Source organism: Simochromis diagramma, unplaced genomic scaffold (genome assembly GCF_900408965.1).
Source record: "Simochromis diagramma unplaced genomic scaffold, fSimDia1.1 OVJJ01000545.1, whole genome shotgun sequence".
Classification (NCBI taxonomy): domain Eukaryota; kingdom Metazoa; phylum Chordata; class Actinopteri; order Cichliformes; family Cichlidae; genus Simochromis; species Simochromis diagramma.
In genome coordinates, this window is record NW_024387371.1 from 5,796,763 (window position 1) to 5,814,594 (window position 17,832).

Below are 17,832 nucleotides of genomic sequence, written 5' to 3' on the forward strand. Positions count from 1 at the left end.
AGCATACCGCCTTAGCACAATAACAACAAAAAGGCCTCTCTCACCCAGGAAACACGCAGAGAGAGAGAGCGTCACCCTGTAACCATGGCAACCGTAACGCTGCCGCCTGGAACAACAGAACATAGCTGTCAAACAAAACCCAAACAGTCCTGACCCGCAACAATATGAAACAGGGAAGTACCGCCGTGTAATCCATTTATTTCAACAAAGTAACTGTAATCTAAATACCACCTTTTTGAAAGGTAACTGTAACGGAATACAGTTACTCATATTTTGTATTTTAAATACGTAACGGCGGTACATGTATTCCGTTACTCCCCAACACTGTGCCTGCCTTTATGGAAAAATACTGTCTTTGCATTTCCTTCTGTAACACTGATAGTGTAGAATTTATACTTGCAGTTTAAATTCATTCTTGTGATCTCCACATTGTATTTACTTACATTATTTATGAACATTACGCAACATCTAATCCAACTGGCATTACAATTATAACGGATCTGATTCTAAAAAGAATGTGCACATTTATAACATCCAGAAACATCTTTGTAATACATCATTTTCCATCACAAAGTACAGTTCTGTGCAACAGTTTAAGGCAGGTGAGAGAAAAAATGTTGTAAACAAAGAATGCTTTCAAAAATGGAAGTGTTAATCATTTATTTTCATCAATCAACAAAATGCAGTGAATGAACAAAAGAGAAATCTAAATCAAATCATGATTTGGATTGACCCCCCTTTGCCTTCAAAGCAGCATCAATTCTTCTAGGTACACTTGCACACAGTTTTTAAAGGAACTCAGCTGGTAGATTGTTCCAAACATCTTCGAGAACCACAGATCTTCTGCGGATATAGGCTTCCTCACATCCTTCTGTCTCTTCATGTAATCCCAGACACATTGATGATGTTGAGATCAGGGCTCTGTGGGGGCCAAACCATCACATCCAGTACTTCTTGTTCTTCTTCATGCTAGTTCTTAATGACTTTGGCTGTATATTTGGGGTCGTTGTCCTGCTGCAGAATACATATGGGGCCAATAAACAATCATTTATATTTGTGAAAGCATTCTTTGTTTACAACATTTTTTTTCTCACCTGCCTAAAACTTTTGGACAGTACTGCATTTAGGAAAAAAGGCTGTATAAAAGGAGACACAAATGAAATTTGCTAGTGACGGAATCTGCAATCTCACAGTGAAATAAAAAAAAAAAAAGAAATCTATATGCACAAAAACAACAAACGATATAAGCCTGCAATGTACCGCACAATCAGCAGAACCAACACCAGTTCAAAATCCTCAGAGGAGATATCAGTGGTATTTGTTCTGAATTTGGGGTTTCAGCTTGTTTTTATGGGTCAGTATAATGTTATGCCACATTTGGACATTTGTTTTGATCATTTAAGCACAAATTTATGCCCTTCATCTGAATTTTATTGTTTTGAGGTTTGGCCTTCGGAGTCTAACCCTTGTGTGACCTAATCCAGGTTTGGCAACATATGAAATAAAATATTATTAATTATAATTATTATAATTAGATTATTCATTTGAGGATGCTAACTATGAAGCAAGATCCACTGTTTCTGTGTAGAAAATATTAAAAAGTAATTGGTTTTGGTTGCTGGAAACGTGTATACATTTGTAAAAATGAATGAAATTTTAATAAGATATGTTAAACACAAAGGAGTGACTTTGGGTTTCACTTTGGGTTGACTTTTAAGTCAGAACAAATATTTTAGTTGAACAGAATAAGAAAAACTACAACAGAGTACATTCTGTTGGCTCATCAATAAAACAAAATCAAAGCTTTTGAATGAAAAGTTGAAAAGTACTTAGTTTTGATGACCAAAATGACTTTGACATTTGTTATATGACTGGTTTTAGACAAAGCTCATTACTTATTTTTTACAACTTAAAATATAAATTAAATAAAAATAAAATTTTTAAAATGAAAAATTCAGAATCGTTTTTTTGAAATTGAAGTGTCGATTGAGCAGTCTGACAAATGTTTTCAAAGTAATTAAATAAATGTAATTTGCATATAAGAGTTTTAATTTGCTACATTTTTTTTTATTAAAAAATGTAAAAACTCATGTATCAAATAGGACACATTGGGCCTTGAGGGAATAACCATCACATCCGCTTTGAAATCTGCAAGTAAAAATCTGCAATTACTAATGACCTTCACTTTAAGCATCTTAAGATTTTATTTTAAGATTTCATGTTTTGGCTGCTGTGTTAATGCATTTTAATTTTTAAGGTCACTACGTTCCATCTGTGAAAGGTAATATGCAAATTTGTGCAAAACCACTTGTGTGTCATTTGCTTTAATTAATAACTCTTTTCTTGTCTTCTTTACTCTACATTAAAGCTATTTTTATTACAGATGGAAGATTGCTACCTGGATAAAACTCACATTTTCAGAAATGTTACTTATTCTAAACCTGTTGTAAAATTCCTCATATGTACTGTATAGCACAAGTGTAAAAAGGAATTTCATTTTGTGTTTCATCAGAAATAATTATGGGAAAATTCTGTTAGGTCAAAGTAACTGTGATTCAGACTCATCTGAGATTTTTAGTACATGCAAGTATGGAATCATTTTGAAAGTCCTAGGTGACACAACACTCAGGCTGATGACAACACTCGATCCTCCTTTGTTATGGCTGATGGGTAATTAAAAATAAAATTGTGCACAGATTCAATCACATTTACAAATCTGGAATCATTTTAATGAGTCAGCCAGTAAAACAGCATTCTTTGAACATGTAGTCCAGTGTTTGATTCAAGTTAAGCATCCCTGTGGGTAGTGCTGTCATTTGTACCATTCATTATGAGCACTCCAAATCAAAAAAACATGTATCTTTATGACTGCACTACTATCAGTGTCCCACAATAAGACATATATAATAATTGGTTAATTGTATCATATCATACCACCATAGAGTTCAGAAAAAAATAGTACATCAGTCTGCATAGAGCACCAAAACTTAATCTTGAATGCAAAATTCTAGATAGCCAATTCACAGTGATTTTACTGCAGAAAGGTCAGTGCTCTATCTACTCACATATCACTGAAAAGAGTCAGTAGTCCACATAAAAGATAAAAGTACATCCCTCTTTGAAATTAGCAAAATTGTAGTTTCTGATTCTATAATGCAAAAGTTATTTAGTGCAATATCAATGATTTTGTATGCTATTCATGTGTTTATCTTATCACCAATGTTGTCAATTGCTTAGAGTTCATGGACAGAGCTGTGGGGCTCAGGGAGCTTCCTAATGTCACAGTTCTGGATCAAATTGAAGTAAAAAACGATCATCTCCTCGTAGTTCTTAGTGGAAATCCTTTCATTGATGCCATGGAATCTGAGAAACAAAGGAAAAAAAGGATTTATGGTACCTGGAACAAGAAAGTATTTTATATATTTTGCAAAGAAAAGCGTCTGGACTTCTTTAAGTTACTTGAAGACGTTTCACCTCTCATCCGAGAAGCTTCTTCAGTTCTAAGGTCAAATGGTGGAGAGTCCCAGATATAAACCTAGTGGGAGTAACCCCCCACAGAGGGACAAAAGGACCCCCTGATGATCCTCTAATCGCCTGAGCCAAGGTGTGAAACTGGGTGTGGGTCCCAATCAGCCAGAGTTTCGGGTGTGTTCATTGTGAAACCTGGCCCCACCTTATCATGCGAATTCCTGAGGTCAGATGGCCCAGGATGTGAGTGGGCGTTAAGGCGTCTGGGAAGGGATCTCAAAACTGGATTATAGATGGCAGAGAGTTGGTGTCGTAAACCCCGCCTCTGTTCAAAGATGGTTGCTCACAGTGGACATAGATGGCTTCTTTCACTCCTCTTTCAAACCGGGGGAGCCCATGGCACAGCCATGTTTTTGTCTGTATGTAGTCTCTCTCTTCACTTGCATACCCACCACGGAGGCCAGTGGAGACTGTCAGAAAACGACTACAAGAAGACAGCTCCTTGGAGGACAGGACCAACTTCACACCCGATCAGATTTGCACACTGTTAGACCTCTGCCTCACCACTACATATTTCAAGTACAACGAAGGCTTTTACAGACAAAAACATGGCTGTGCCATGGGCTCCCCCGTGTCACCTATTGTAGCCAACCTTTACATGGAGGAAGTGGAAAGGAAGGCTCTTGGCTCTTTCAAAGGAAGAGTACCCAGCCACTGGTACAGATATGTAGACGACACCTGGGTCAAAATGAAGACACAAGAAGTGGAATCCTTCACTGCGCACATTAACGCTGTGGATAAAAACATCAAGTTCACCAGGGAAGACACAAAGGATAACTGTTTGCCTTTCCTGGACTGCGCTGTGCACATTGAAGAGAACGGCAAACTCAACATCGAAGTTTACCGGAAGCCCACACACACGGACCAGTACCTCCTCTTTGACTCCCATCACCCTTTGGAACACAAACTTGGAGTAATTAGGACCCTACACCACCGGGCAGAACATGTTCCCTCTAAGCCTGAAGGAAAAAAGAAGGAACACACACATGTAAAGGAAGCACTCAAAACGTGCGGCTGTCCTAAATGGGCGTTCTTAAAGTCAGCAAAGAGGCACAGAAAAGAAGACCAGACACCAGCGAGGGAGGATAAGAAGGACAGACGCAACAACATTGTCATCCCCTATGTAGCCGGTGTATCAGAAAAACTCAGGAGAGTTTTCTCCAAGCATGACATCCCGGTGCATTTCAGACCCAGCAACACGCTCAGACAAAAACTGGTTCACCCGAAAGACAAAACGCCAAAACACAGACTTAACAATGTGGTGTATGCTGTACAGTGCAGCGAGGAATGCCCAGACCTCTACATTGGAGAGACCAAACAGCCACTTCACAAGCGCATGGCACAACACAGAAGAGCCACCTCCACAGGACAAGACTCAGCAGTCCATCTGCATCTTAAGGATAAAGGACACTCTTTCGAGGATGCCAATGTTCACATTTTGGACAGAGAGGACAGATGGTTTGAAAGAGGAGTGAAAGAAGCCATCTATGTCCACTGTGAGCGACCATCTTTGAACAGAGGCGGGGGTTTACGACACCAACTCTCTGCCATCTATAATCCAGTTTTGAGATCCCTTCCCAGACACCTTAACGCCCACTCACATCCTGGGCCATCTGACCTCAGGAATTCGCATGATAAGGTGGGGCCAGGTTTCACAATGAACACACCCGAAACTCTGGCTGATTGGGACCCACACCCAGTTTCACACCTTGGCTCAGGCGATTAGAGGATCATCAGGGGGTCCTTTTGTCCCTCTGTGGGGGGATACTCCCACTAGGTTTATATCTGGGACTCTCCACCATTTGACCTTAGAACTGAAGAAGCTTCTCGGATGAGAGGTGAAACGTCTTCAAGTAACTTAAAGAAGTCCAGACGCTTTTCTTTGTAAGCTCCTTTGACTACGATGACCTGGATGACTGAGAACCTTCACAGACATATTTTATATATCCCCCTCTTCTATTCATGCTGCACGATCTGTTTCTAGAGTTGAGAAATAATCACTGCACGTGGAATTCTTCTTACTGTATTTATTCAATTTTAAATTGAGGTCTGCAGACATTTTTGGTGAAAATATATTTTGACAGTATTAAAAACTGCTGAATTCTCACCTCTCAGGGTCACCTGGCTTAAACCAAGCCGGGGAAAACCGATAAATATTTTTGGTCAGGTCGATGAAGTGTCGACTGTCTGTGTTTCCAATACAGATACCTGCACATTTAAATATGATATTAAATTACTTATAATGTCCCGAAAGATGCTTTAAAATGCTTCCAGCTAATTCATAAAAATGTCTACGAATCTGTATGAACCCTACCTGGAGCAACTGTAACTGTTGGAAAAAAGTCCAGCACCGTTTTCTTAATAACTTGGAAGCCAAAGGCCTTGTCATCAGCACCACTGATGGGTAGAGGGTCAAATCCATTAACAAGTTCTACCTTCACTCGCTGGTCGCCCACCGTATCCTTGATGATGTCCAGTACCTAAAAAAGACAGCACACATCTCATATTCATGTCAAAGTGTACATAGTAAGGCATTCATTCTCAAAAAGGACTCTACCTCTTGTACCGACTGCGCTGAGTGAATTCGTAGATTTACATAAGCTTCAGCAAGGGAAGGAATAACATTTATCTGCAGAGGGAGGAAGATATTGAATTTTTACAAAGAAAAGTAACAGGCTTAAAATCTTACTTCTTGTGAATTACATTCAATTTAAAATAATCACTGCACCTTTACTCCTGCATTAAAAAAGGTGACTGCTGTGGTAGTCCTTACAAATGCATTAGATACTGGTTTTCTTTCAAGTATCCTGAAACATAAAAACTGGTCTATTTCACTGGAACCAATCACAAGAAAACATGACATTTGAATTTATATTTAAATGATATTTAGTAGTTATTACCTGCTAAGGAGCGGAGAGAAGAGCCACAAATTCGACATTATGAACTTTAGTGGTAAACTGAACTGAAGGCAAAGAATTAGTAGTTGGTAAAGAATGAGTACATGAGTATACTACTAGTAAAGAAGTATTTAGATTACCCTACCTTGTGGGCCAGATGCTCAAAGGTGTCACCTTCAGGGCCATAACCAAATAACCTCGGCATTGGGTTGTCCTCTAGTCTGAGGAAACAGGATCACAGTTAAATCTTTTATACTAGCTTTTTAAACATGGGGTAGTAAAATTATGGAAGGCAGTGAAACATATGAACAGAGAAGCTAAACAGAACTCATTATAGTTTAAAAACCAATGTTCCTCTCACCTTTTGACTGCTGTGGCTAAGATCCCAATGCTAGTTTCCCTGGGAGGCATCGAGGAGTGACCAGGGGCCAAAGACACACTAAGCTTTATAACGGCCTGGCCTTTTTCACTTAACCCGATTCTGCAAATCATAAATCGTACACATACACATAAGATGTGATCAACACAAGTGCACAACACATGTTTAGACAGGTTCTTACAGAGCAGCAGGTCCTTCAATAGCAGGAATGATTCCATCAAGTATAGTCAGGCCCTCATCCATGACAAACAACAGCTGGACACCACGTTGCTTCAGAATACGCACTATGTTCATCGCTCCATTGAGACCACTGATCTTAAAAAAAGAGATTTTGAAGAGCACAGCCATTAAAATGTGATATTTCCAATCCAATTTAAGTTTGTAATGTCATAGTGGAACTGTTAACATACTTCTTCATCATGACCAAGACCGATGTAAAATCCCCTGCGTGGAGCATAGCCCTTTAACAGCAAGTACTCCAGCGCCTGAAGTATTCCCTAAAAGAAATAAATCAGCCGTTTAGCCAAATACAGGGAGTGCAGAATTATTAGGCAAGTTGTATTTTTGAGGAATAATTTTATTATTGAACAACAACCATGTTCTCAATGAACCCAAAAAACTTATTAATATCAAAGCTGAATGTTTTTGGAAGTAGTTTTTAGTTTGTTTTTAGTTTTAGCTATTTTAGGGGGATATCTGTGTGTGCAGGTGACTATTGCTGTGTATAATTATTAGGCAACTTAACAAAAAACAAATATATATACCCATTTCAATTATTTATTTTTACCAGTGAAATCAATATAACATCTCCACATTCACAAATATACATTTCTGACATTCAAAAACAAAACAAATACAAATCAGCGACCAATATAGCCACCTTTCTTTGCAAGAACACTCAAAAGCCTGCCATCCATGGATTCTGTCAGTGTTTTGATCTGTTCACCATCAACATTGCGTGCAGCAGCAACCACAGCCTCCCAGACACTGTTCAGAGAGGTGTACTGTTTTCCCTCCTTGTAAATCTCACATTTGATGATGGACCACAGGTTCTCAATGGGGTTCAGATCAGGTGAACAAGGTGGCCATGTCAATAGTTTTTCTTCTTTTATACCCTTTCTTGCCAGCCACGCTGTGGAGTACTTGGACGCGTGTGATGGAGCATTGTCCTGCATGAAAATCATGTTTTTCTTGAAGGATGCAGACTTCTTCCTGTACCACTGCTTGAAGAAGGTGTCTTCCAGAAACTGGCAGTAGGACTGGGAGTTGAGCTTGACTCCATCCTCAACCCGAAAAGGCCCCACAAGCTCATCTTTGATGATACCAGCCCAAACCAGTACCTCCACCTTGCTGGCGTCTGAGTCGGACTGGAGCTCTCTGCCCTTTACCAATCCAGCCACGAGCCCATCCATCTGGCCCATCAAGACTCACTCTCATTTCATCAGTCCATAAAACCTTAGAAAAACCAGTCTTGAGATATTTCTTGGCCCAGTCTTGACGTTTCAGCTTGTGTGTCTTGTTCAGTGGTGGTCGTCTTTCAGCCTTTCTTACCTTGGCCATGTCTCTGAGTATTGCACACCTTGTGCTTTTGGGCACTCCAGTGATGTTGCAGCTCTGAAATATGGCCAAACTGGTGGCAAGTGGCATCTTGGCAGCTGCACGCTTGACTTTTCTCAGTTCATGGGCAGTTATTTTGCGCCTTGGTTTTTCCACATGCTTCTTGCGACCCTGTTGACTATTTTGAATGAAACGCTTGATTGTTCGATGATCACGCTTCAGAAGCTTTGCAATTTTGAGACTGCTGCATCCCTCTGCAAGATATCTCACTATTCTTGACTTTTCTGAGCCTGTCAAGTCCTTCTTTTGACCCATTTTGCCAAAGGAAAGGACGTTGCCTAATAATTATGCACACCTGATATAGGGTGTTGATGTCATTAGACCACACCCCTTCTCATTACAGAGATGCACATCACCTAATATGCTTAATTGGTAGTAGGCTTTCGAGCCTATACAGCTTGGAGTAAGACAACATGCATGAAGAGGATGATGTGGACAAAATACTCATTTGCCTAATAATTCTGCACTCCCTGTATACCTCAAGTCTGTTTAAAAGTAAGCTCACACAAAAGTAATATGTTTTCACACCATTAGATTGTTTTTGTCATCTATGGTTCCTCTGCCGTAGATGAAGCCATCGATCTCCTTTGCAGAAAATGGCGGCGCTTCCCAACCATCTGACTCTGAAGCAGGTACTACATCAATGTGGGCCAGCAGCATGTATGGCACCAGTTCAGGCTGTGATCCTTTCACCCAAAACAAGTGGCTGTAGTTTGCCACCAATTCATGATGAACCAAGCTAGAAGAGAAAACTGTAGGGAAGGCTGACAAAAACAAAAAAATTAAAAACAAGCTGAAAGAGCAATTCTTATCTTAAATTCATCCTATCTTTCATGACTTATTTATGATAACTTTTTCATGATTATGACTTATTGATTTGTTGTTTATAGTAAAAATTCAACTACAAAAAGCATCTACTGGTTCCAGCTTCAAGCAAGTGGTGATCTATGGTAAATAAAATCACTATTGCACATTTTAGAAACTGTCGCAAGCTGTCATCTGCTAAAATTGAACTATAGAAAGTTTCATTTCACAAGTGAGATAAAACAACTGATAGAGGAGGCTATGAAAATTGCAGCAAATGCTTTACAAATGCAATCACTGGTTACTTTACTAGGTGCACCTGTTTAGCTAGTCATTAAAACAAATATCTAATCAGCTAATCACATGCAACCGAGTAAGTGCATTCAGGTATCTAGACATGGTCAAGATGGCCTCCTAAAGTTCAAAGTGAGCATTAAAATGGGGGAAATAAATGTGACTTTGAATACAGATTTGTTATTGGTTTCCGATGGGCTGGTCTGAGTATTTCAGAAACTTGTGATTTACTAGCATTTTCCCACACAGAAAAAACTGGCAGTTTTCCACTTGAACAAGTGAAGACCAAGCAGCAACATCTGCAATTCTTATAAGTAAGGACTTTTATTTGAAAATATTAGTTTTTCAATTGTTTTGGGGCAGAGTCAGCTCCTTTTCCTTACATGACTTGGCATCAAAATACACTATATTGCCAAAAGTCAAAACTCAACCATCCAAATCATTAAATTCAGGTCTTCCAATCAATTCCATGGCCACAGGTTTTATGCACCTGTGGCTATGGAATCAATCAAGCACCTAGACATGCAGATTTCTTCTACAAACATTTGTGAAAGAATGAGTTGATCTCAAGATCTCAGTGAATTCCAGTGCAAGTTCAGTCGTGAAATGTCCTTGCTACTAAATATTCCACAGTCATGTGAACAGCAGACGCTGAGCCACCAAAAGTTGATTCTGTTCATCTGGATGTAGCGTTTTCAGTGGGAGAAACGTTTCGTCACTCAGCTGACACTGAAGAAGTCACTTGGATGACTGCAGGTTTCCCCAATCTTATAAACTGTACATTTGCATAATGACTGAAACCAGCCCACTGAAGGAACAATCGGCTGGGAGGTCACCTTCATCATAATTATGCAAATTCTCATGACCATTGATCAACAACCACTGATCAAAGACCACTGATCAATGTCCATGAATACCATTCACAAAGAGTTGGGGAATGGCTGCAGTCACAGCACTGTAAGATGGTGAAAGGTGTACTCTTAAGCCCCCTCCGCGATTCAGAGATGGTCTTTCCCTTTTCACATAAATGGCCTCCTTGACTCCGCACTCAAACCAGCGTTCCTCCCTGTCTAGGATGTGTACATCCTCATCATTGAAAGAGTGTCCACTGGCCAGTAGGTGTAAATAGACTACAGAGTCCTGGCCTGAAGAGGTGGCTCTTCTGTGTTGTGCCATCCGCTTCACCAGAGGTTGTTTGGTTTCCCTGATGTATGAATGCTGGCAATACTCCTGGCACTTAACAGCGTACACTATGTTACTCTGTTTGTGTCGGGGGACCCGATCCTTGGGGTGGACCAATTTTTGGCACAGCGTGTTTTGGGGTTTAAAAGCCACAGAGACGTGGTGTTTAGAAAAAATGTGTCTCAACTGTACTCCTTACACGTACGGGATCACTACAGGTTTTCGCTTAGGCAGCGCTTGTCCTTCTCTCCTGGATCAGCTGGTGCTTTCTTTAGGCGCATTCCCAGCTTTGACAAAAGTCAAGCTGGGATAACCACAGTTACTCAGAGCCTTCTTGATGTGATGTTGTTCTGCTTCCCTGGCTGCTGAATCTGTGGGGATGGTGTTCGCTCTGTGTTGTAGCGTTCTGATGACACCCAGTTTGTGCTCCAGTGGATGATGAGAGTCAAACATTAAATACTGATCCATATGTGTAGGTTTCCGGTACACATCAGCTTTTAGATGTTCCCCATTACTGATGGAAATCTCACAGTCTAAGAAGACTAACCTGCCACTTTTCATATCCTCCCTGGTGAATTTGATGTGTCAGAATCTGGCTTTGACAGTTGCCAGGAGAATGGTACTTGTCTAACTGACACAAACCAAGAGTAAAGTTTGGTGGAGGGGGTATTATGGTTTGGAGCATTTTCAGGAGTTGGGCTCGGTCCCTTAGTTTAAGTGAAAGGAACACTTGTGCTCCCAACAGGGAGATGGCCCTTTCGTGTTTCAACATGACTGCACACCAGTGCACAAAGCAAGACCCATAAAGTCATGGATGAGCAAGTCCAAGATGGAAGACCTTCTTCCAACCAAATAGAACACCTTTGGGCAGGCCTGGACTGGGAAGAAAAATAAATAAAGTATCAGCCCTATACTTTATTATACACGTCCTGCCAATTGTGAGATACCATTCTGAGATAATCAGCTGGCCAAAGGAGGAAATAGAAGCTACTGACATCAAGACAAGGAAGTTCCTTGCCATGGAGGGTTTCACCCAAAGTTCAGCAACCTCAGGCTAAGCTAAGTGGAAGGAAGGATGCCGCGGACAAATGAGTGTCAGAACAACTATCCAGGATGAAACAACAACAATCCATGAGTACATCAGGAAGAGGTCCACTCTTGCTGCCCTTTTCTTGGCTTGTTCTAGCAATAGCCGCCTATTGTGACTGCAAGGACTTTAGATTGGCTGCTGCTATGGTAAATGGCCTGCATTTGTAAAAAAAATCATTTGTATAAAAGCAACAAGTCGCTAAGGACTAAGTAAGTAAGTCCCTAAAGCGTACTGTAAAGCTCTATCAGTGCTGTAAAGCTCTATCAGTGCCCTGGGGCGCACTGACAGAGGCGAGGCTGCCGGACACTGGCGCCACCGGGCCCTCTGACCACCACCAGTAGGCAAACATGGGGTTAGTATCTTGCCCAAGGATATCTGTCATGCAGCCTGGGATCGAACCACCGACCTTCTGATTAGTGGCTGACCTGCTCTGCCACCTGAGCTACAACCACCCCACACTAGTACTACTGTTGACACATTTTGCTGCATCTGTTTTCAAGTTCTTTTTCTTTTTCTCACTTAGCTTTTCAGTCCCACATTTTTATTTCTTTTTGTTTGCCCATCTGTATCAACGCTTCTTCCACATTTAATTATGTTCTACAAGGTGGAATATTGTTGAGGGACTGCAGCCCTTCAAGATGGCCTGTAGCCTGTCTTATATTGACAAAGCAAAGGGTCTCACTGCAGCCACTGTGGAGCTCTACAGTAACTGGAAACACATGACCTCAACAGTAACCTGAAACCCATGACTTCCACACTAGGTAGAAACACGTCCAACATATTGCAATACGGGACACAACACAAAAACAAAGGACGTTTCTCAATTCTAAAGTACGTGAGTCCAGACTTCTTAGGCGCACACGGGAGTCCGAACTTCCCAAAAATGCAAGAACGCAGCACGATCATTTTACAATAGACCCTGCGCATGAGAAAATGCTAACTTCCTGTTTTAAGACCGGATGTAGGGTTGTACATTTCCGGTAGCTTTATTTTGCAGTCAATTGCTACTGCGAAGGTGAACTCAAAAATCATGTCCAAAATACGAAAACGGAAAGATTACATTAAGTTACAAAGAGCAGAGGGTGGTAACACTCACCATTGCTGTGTCATAAAAAAAAAATCAAATGATCAATTTTGATGTTTGAAAAGCGTAGATCGATTGTTTGTTTACATCACTCAACACAAGCAGAACTACATTACTGCATGCAGAAGACACATTGTCCACATTCAGAAGCACATCTCTCTATAGTGACAGTTCTTATGATTTAAACAGGCAAATGTCCAGCATTCAAACTACAGGTGAACAATAGTCAAAGCCGGATGTTTCCCCGTTATGTCGATATCAGTACACACCTACACAGGATGTCAACAAACCGTGAAAAAAAGCCACAGGATATAAAAAAAAATACATGAATGATTGCAGGTAAGGGTCTGTATATATTAGTATTTACGAAGGGTATGTTGTGACTTATTACTTACAATTACAGTGGTCCCTCGCTATAACGCGGTTCACCTTTTGCAGCGTCGCTGTTTCGCGGATTCTTTTAGTGCAATTTTGCATGCTTTTTTTTTTTTTAAAGCACATTGTGTTCTGCGTCCCGATCGGCTGTAGATCATTGTCAATCTCCTCCGTGCCGTGCCGTGCTCTCCTGTACAGTACAGAATCGCTACATCGATCACTAGCAGTGTGACTCTGAAGTGCTGTACTGCATGTTTGTAAGTTTTCTCCCCAATAAACACAACAATGCCGACGAAACGTTTTGCACCATCAAAGGCACCTGCGGGTAGCGTCCAGAAGGCAGAGGAAGATGCTAACCATCACACAAAAGTTAGACTTCTGGACATGCTAAAGGAAGGTAGCAGTTACCGTATTTTTTAAAAAAAAAATTACCATACGGCCCACCGGATTATAAGGTGCATTAAGCTTGAATTAACCAATTAAGCTTAAAGTTAAATTCATTAGTTCTAAAATCTGTCATTATTATTTATAGAAAAACAAATATGCTGTATGTTTATTTCTCAACTAAATGTTTAGGACTGAAAACAGGTTTTGATCTTTGGTTTCATTCTATAATGGACTTTTTTTTTTTTTACGAAGGTTTGAGCTTTGAGAGTTTAAACAAGAGAGAAAAGTGTGAAACTGTTCATGCCTTTCTGAGAAAAGTGTATAAAGTGTTGTGGGATTATAATATTATTTTATGCCATGTTATACCCCTAATTAAAGATTGTGAATTATTATGTAGTTTTAGTTTGCATTATTCTCCTGAATTAGAAGACGGTGATAACTATTGCATTTGTTAAACTGATTTGCATTACATTAGACTGCTGATTTATTGTGAATGAATGATATTGTTGTATGATGCATTATACTGCTGAGTTATAAGAAATACTGTTCGCAGAAAGTCATCGCCTTATTTGTCTGATTAGAAGAGAACAGAACATGCTGGAGTTTTCTGCCCCATCTCAGCAGGAGCAGATAAACAGGGAGCCAAGGTTGTAGCTTAGGCGCCGTGTGAGAGAAAGAATGTGAAGGTTTAGGCTTTTATGATTAGGTGGGGGCCACTAGAGGCTATAAGAGTTTGATCAATGCTCCACCATTTTGAGATCTGATGCTGTCTGCGTACGGTGTCCATCTCCCACGCGTGTGATCATTAAAATCATCGTTTGACTCAACCCGGCCGGACCAGTGTTGTTATTTTTGGTTTTTCCTCTTGTATCCATCCCCAATATTTGAATCCGTAACAGTGTGTAGTGATGGGTTTTACAGCCTTACAACATTTTTAAAAAAAATTGTAAAAAATAAAGCTGGCTACTTCGCAGATTTCACCTATCGCTGGTTATTTTTAGAACAACACCCGCGATAAATGAGGGAACTCTATATACAAATACTGAGAAATTTCAATCCCTTCTCTCTTTTGCTCTGAGGCGCGAGGGAAAAATATCGACAAGTCGATGAACATCATCTACAGATATATTCAGTAAATGCCCAAGACACCTTGAGAAATGTAAATCGCCGCTTGGCTTGTTTTGGAAAACCCGACCATAAACAAGATGCGAATATCACACCGGAAACGAAGCGCCCTACAGGAGTTTCCCCACCGGAAGTAGCATATGCTAAGGTGCACATAGTCTATTGGAACAGCAGCATACTAGATGACATCACCGTTCCGGAGTTTTTACTGCCATCCCCTCTTAATTTAACTGTGATTAATATTTACAATGGAAATTACACATTATGTTTTTGATCTTCTCTCTTTTTTTGTTTTTTAAAGATAATTTTCAAAAAGTATCTTAAGCACTCTGGCAAAATTCGCTTTTATGTATGATCTGTTCCATAATGTCTAAAGAGCTTCATGCAGTTAAGCACAATTACTGCATGTATGAAAACACAAGCTTAATCTCTCTATTAATAAAAATAGTATACATGTATGCCTGAATAATGAGAAAGAGGTGAGATGTTAGAACACTTTTATATTTATTTTAATAGACACTGACCCTTACAATAGACAGCTGGGGTTTGGAAGAGAATTGAACAAATATTTAAAATATAATCGGATCATTTTTGGAGCAGCCGTCAGGATCTCCACGCATTAACATGTTGTTTTTGCTCCCAGTGAAAACGTTTCCTCTTGAATTTAAATATTTTTAATGTTATATTTAATTCAGAGTCAGTTGTTTAAAAAAGAACAGAACATTTTACATCAGGCGGTATAACAGGTGAAATTTAAAGTATACTGACAGCTCTACAAGTAAGACTTCAGTATTAAATAAAACAGTCCAGTTATAAAGCTTAACTTTAATCTGAGCCAAACTGATTTGCTCAGGAACAAATGAAACACTGAAAAAAACAAACAATAAAATTTTTAAATGATCTAATTGACTTATATATCATGTTTAACTTGAGTAGCGAAAGACCACAGGGGGGGTTTGAAAACGATGTCCGCTATTGTCGCCCGGTCTAGTGAGCCTTGACCTCCCAGGTCAGCTATCAAGCTGATGGGTAACAGACGTCTCCGAAAACGTCGTCCCACTTTGGCAAATGTGTGATGTCTTGATAAATCGAGCAGATATTTGAAGTTTACAGAGCTACGTCTCACCTGATGTCCTAAAAGTTTATTTTGTGACCCAGAAAGAGTAATATTTCAAACTTTTTATATGTACTGTGTACACACAAGCACACATATTGAGACACGGTTTGTGCAACATAACTGTGTTCAAATTTGAAGTCACATGTTTCCGGTTACTGTGGAGCTCCGCAATTTTTTTTGTTTGTTTGTTTTTTATTAATTAAACAAATGTAACAAGTACAACAAATATGGCAACATTTTAGAGATTTTTTCCAACTTGAGATAATACCAGAACAGCCTGTATTTCAAAATATAAAAGACAGATAATGAAAATAATATAAACATAAGTAACTAAAGAAATAAGTAAAATTAATAAAAATTAAATTGAAAACTAAAAGACAAAAAATACAATTATAACCTAGGGGTTTTCTAAAAGCTTTAGTTCATTGACCATGTGATGCAGATCCACAGCTTGTTTTTTGTCCATAAACTTTGCAGATGAGAAGAAGAGGCAGAGTTCTTCGTGAAAAGTGAAAAAGGATGGCTTAGTTTTCAGAAATCGACATTTATGAATGAACCCCATAATAATTATCACATTTAAGACATTTTCAAGTTTCTTTTCTTTTCTTTGAGATTCAAAAATAATATCATTTTTAGAAAATTCAAGTAAGTTTGGAATCTTTGGGAAAAGCCAGTAGTGCACATCGTCCCACGGGGCTTTACAGTATATACATTCGTAAAATAAAAGTTCTGTCGAATCAATATTCCCATTACAGAAAGAACAAGACTTATTATCAATAGGAAAACGATGTCTGAGAAATTCTTTGGAACAGTAAACGCCTGGGAGTATTTCATAATGGACCTCCTTAGCTTTTGGAGGAATGGGAAGTTTTAGGTAATTTGCTCTGATTTCTTTCTTTTGATCTCAGGAGAACGGTTGTGAAATGGAATTTGGATTTGATCTATATGGGGGGAAAGCATTAGTGAATAATTCTTTAATTTTAGAGTTTTTTAGACTGTTAGCTCCACAGTGGCTGCAGCCAGGTACTCTTGGTCGACAAATGGTCATGGGTCATGTGACTTGAGTGTTTTGAACCACGTGCATCTCGGTGTAGGTTTCGATATACCTTGGCTCAGCAAGACGTGGAAAGGTTAATTCTGAATAAGGTGTACGGAACAAAGTACATCTGCACAGCAAACATTAACTGCGTCTTTATCCATTTATTAGCGCTATACAAGTTTGACATACAAAAACTACATTAACGTTTAGAGTTACAGCCATCAGCTAGTTCCACGTTGAGCACATTATATATAAAAGAAAGTTACTTTAAGCACGTTTTACTGGCAGGTTTACCTTTTCGGAGGAATCTGTCAAATTCAAGCAGCGCAGTGGTGTTGCTTTCTGTTTTTGAGAATGACACGGTGGGGATGCGGATTGCCTCTGGACAAATGGAGACAAATTGTTACCAAACAGAAGTGTCTCTACCTCCATCTACATCCACTACAACACGACTCCGAATACCTTTAAAATTTGCTAGGAGCTCCTCTCTCTGATGGTGGTCAATGACGAGCGATTTGTTATTAGTCTTTTCCCAGTGTGCGAGTTGAAGTCCGGCGTTAACGTCCAGTGAAAGAGTCCTGATAGCCGCTATTGTAAATAACAGCAGGACTGTAATAAGCAAGCTGCTAATAATTATCTTTAAAAACTTAAATATTCTTAACTTTGAACCCGACTCAGTCATTGTAATGGTTGTTGTGTTTACAGCAGAACTCGTCGACTGTGACTGTAGGCTGAATTTGCATTAGAGCCACCTGCTGGCACACAAGGACAGTCACGCCTACATTATGTAGAGAGCAGTTTTAAGAGCTTATTTCAGTTTTAGTTAAATCACCATCACCATTCGGGTGGAGAAAGAATATACAAAGCTTGTGTTCAATCTCCCTCACGACGTGCAGCAAAGGTCTTTAGTAGTA

At 39.6% G+C, this 17,832-nt stretch overlaps 1 protein-coding gene across 1 annotated transcript; it reads right to left on the reverse strand.

Moving 5' to 3' along the window:
* Positions 1–2,496: 2,496 nt before the first annotated feature.
* Positions 2,497–17,624, reverse strand: LOC120719068 (N-fatty-acyl-amino acid synthase/hydrolase PM20D1.2-like). Its single transcript, XM_040007948.1, has 13 exons — positions 17,381–17,624; positions 17,213–17,299; positions 8,950–9,185; positions 7,215–7,301; positions 6,986–7,119; positions 6,787–6,906; positions 6,571–6,646; positions 6,429–6,490; positions 6,257–6,335; positions 6,086–6,157; positions 5,843–6,008; positions 5,637–5,736; positions 2,497–3,363 (listed from the first exon to the last, which is right to left on the reverse strand). The coding sequence occupies exons 1-13, from the start codon at positions 17,598–17,600 to the stop codon at positions 3,234–3,236; spliced, it is 1,569 nt and encodes a 522-aa protein (XP_039863882.1). The 5' UTR covers positions 17,601–17,624; the 3' UTR covers positions 2,497–3,233.
* Between the last annotated feature and the right edge of the window lie 208 nt (positions 17,625–17,832).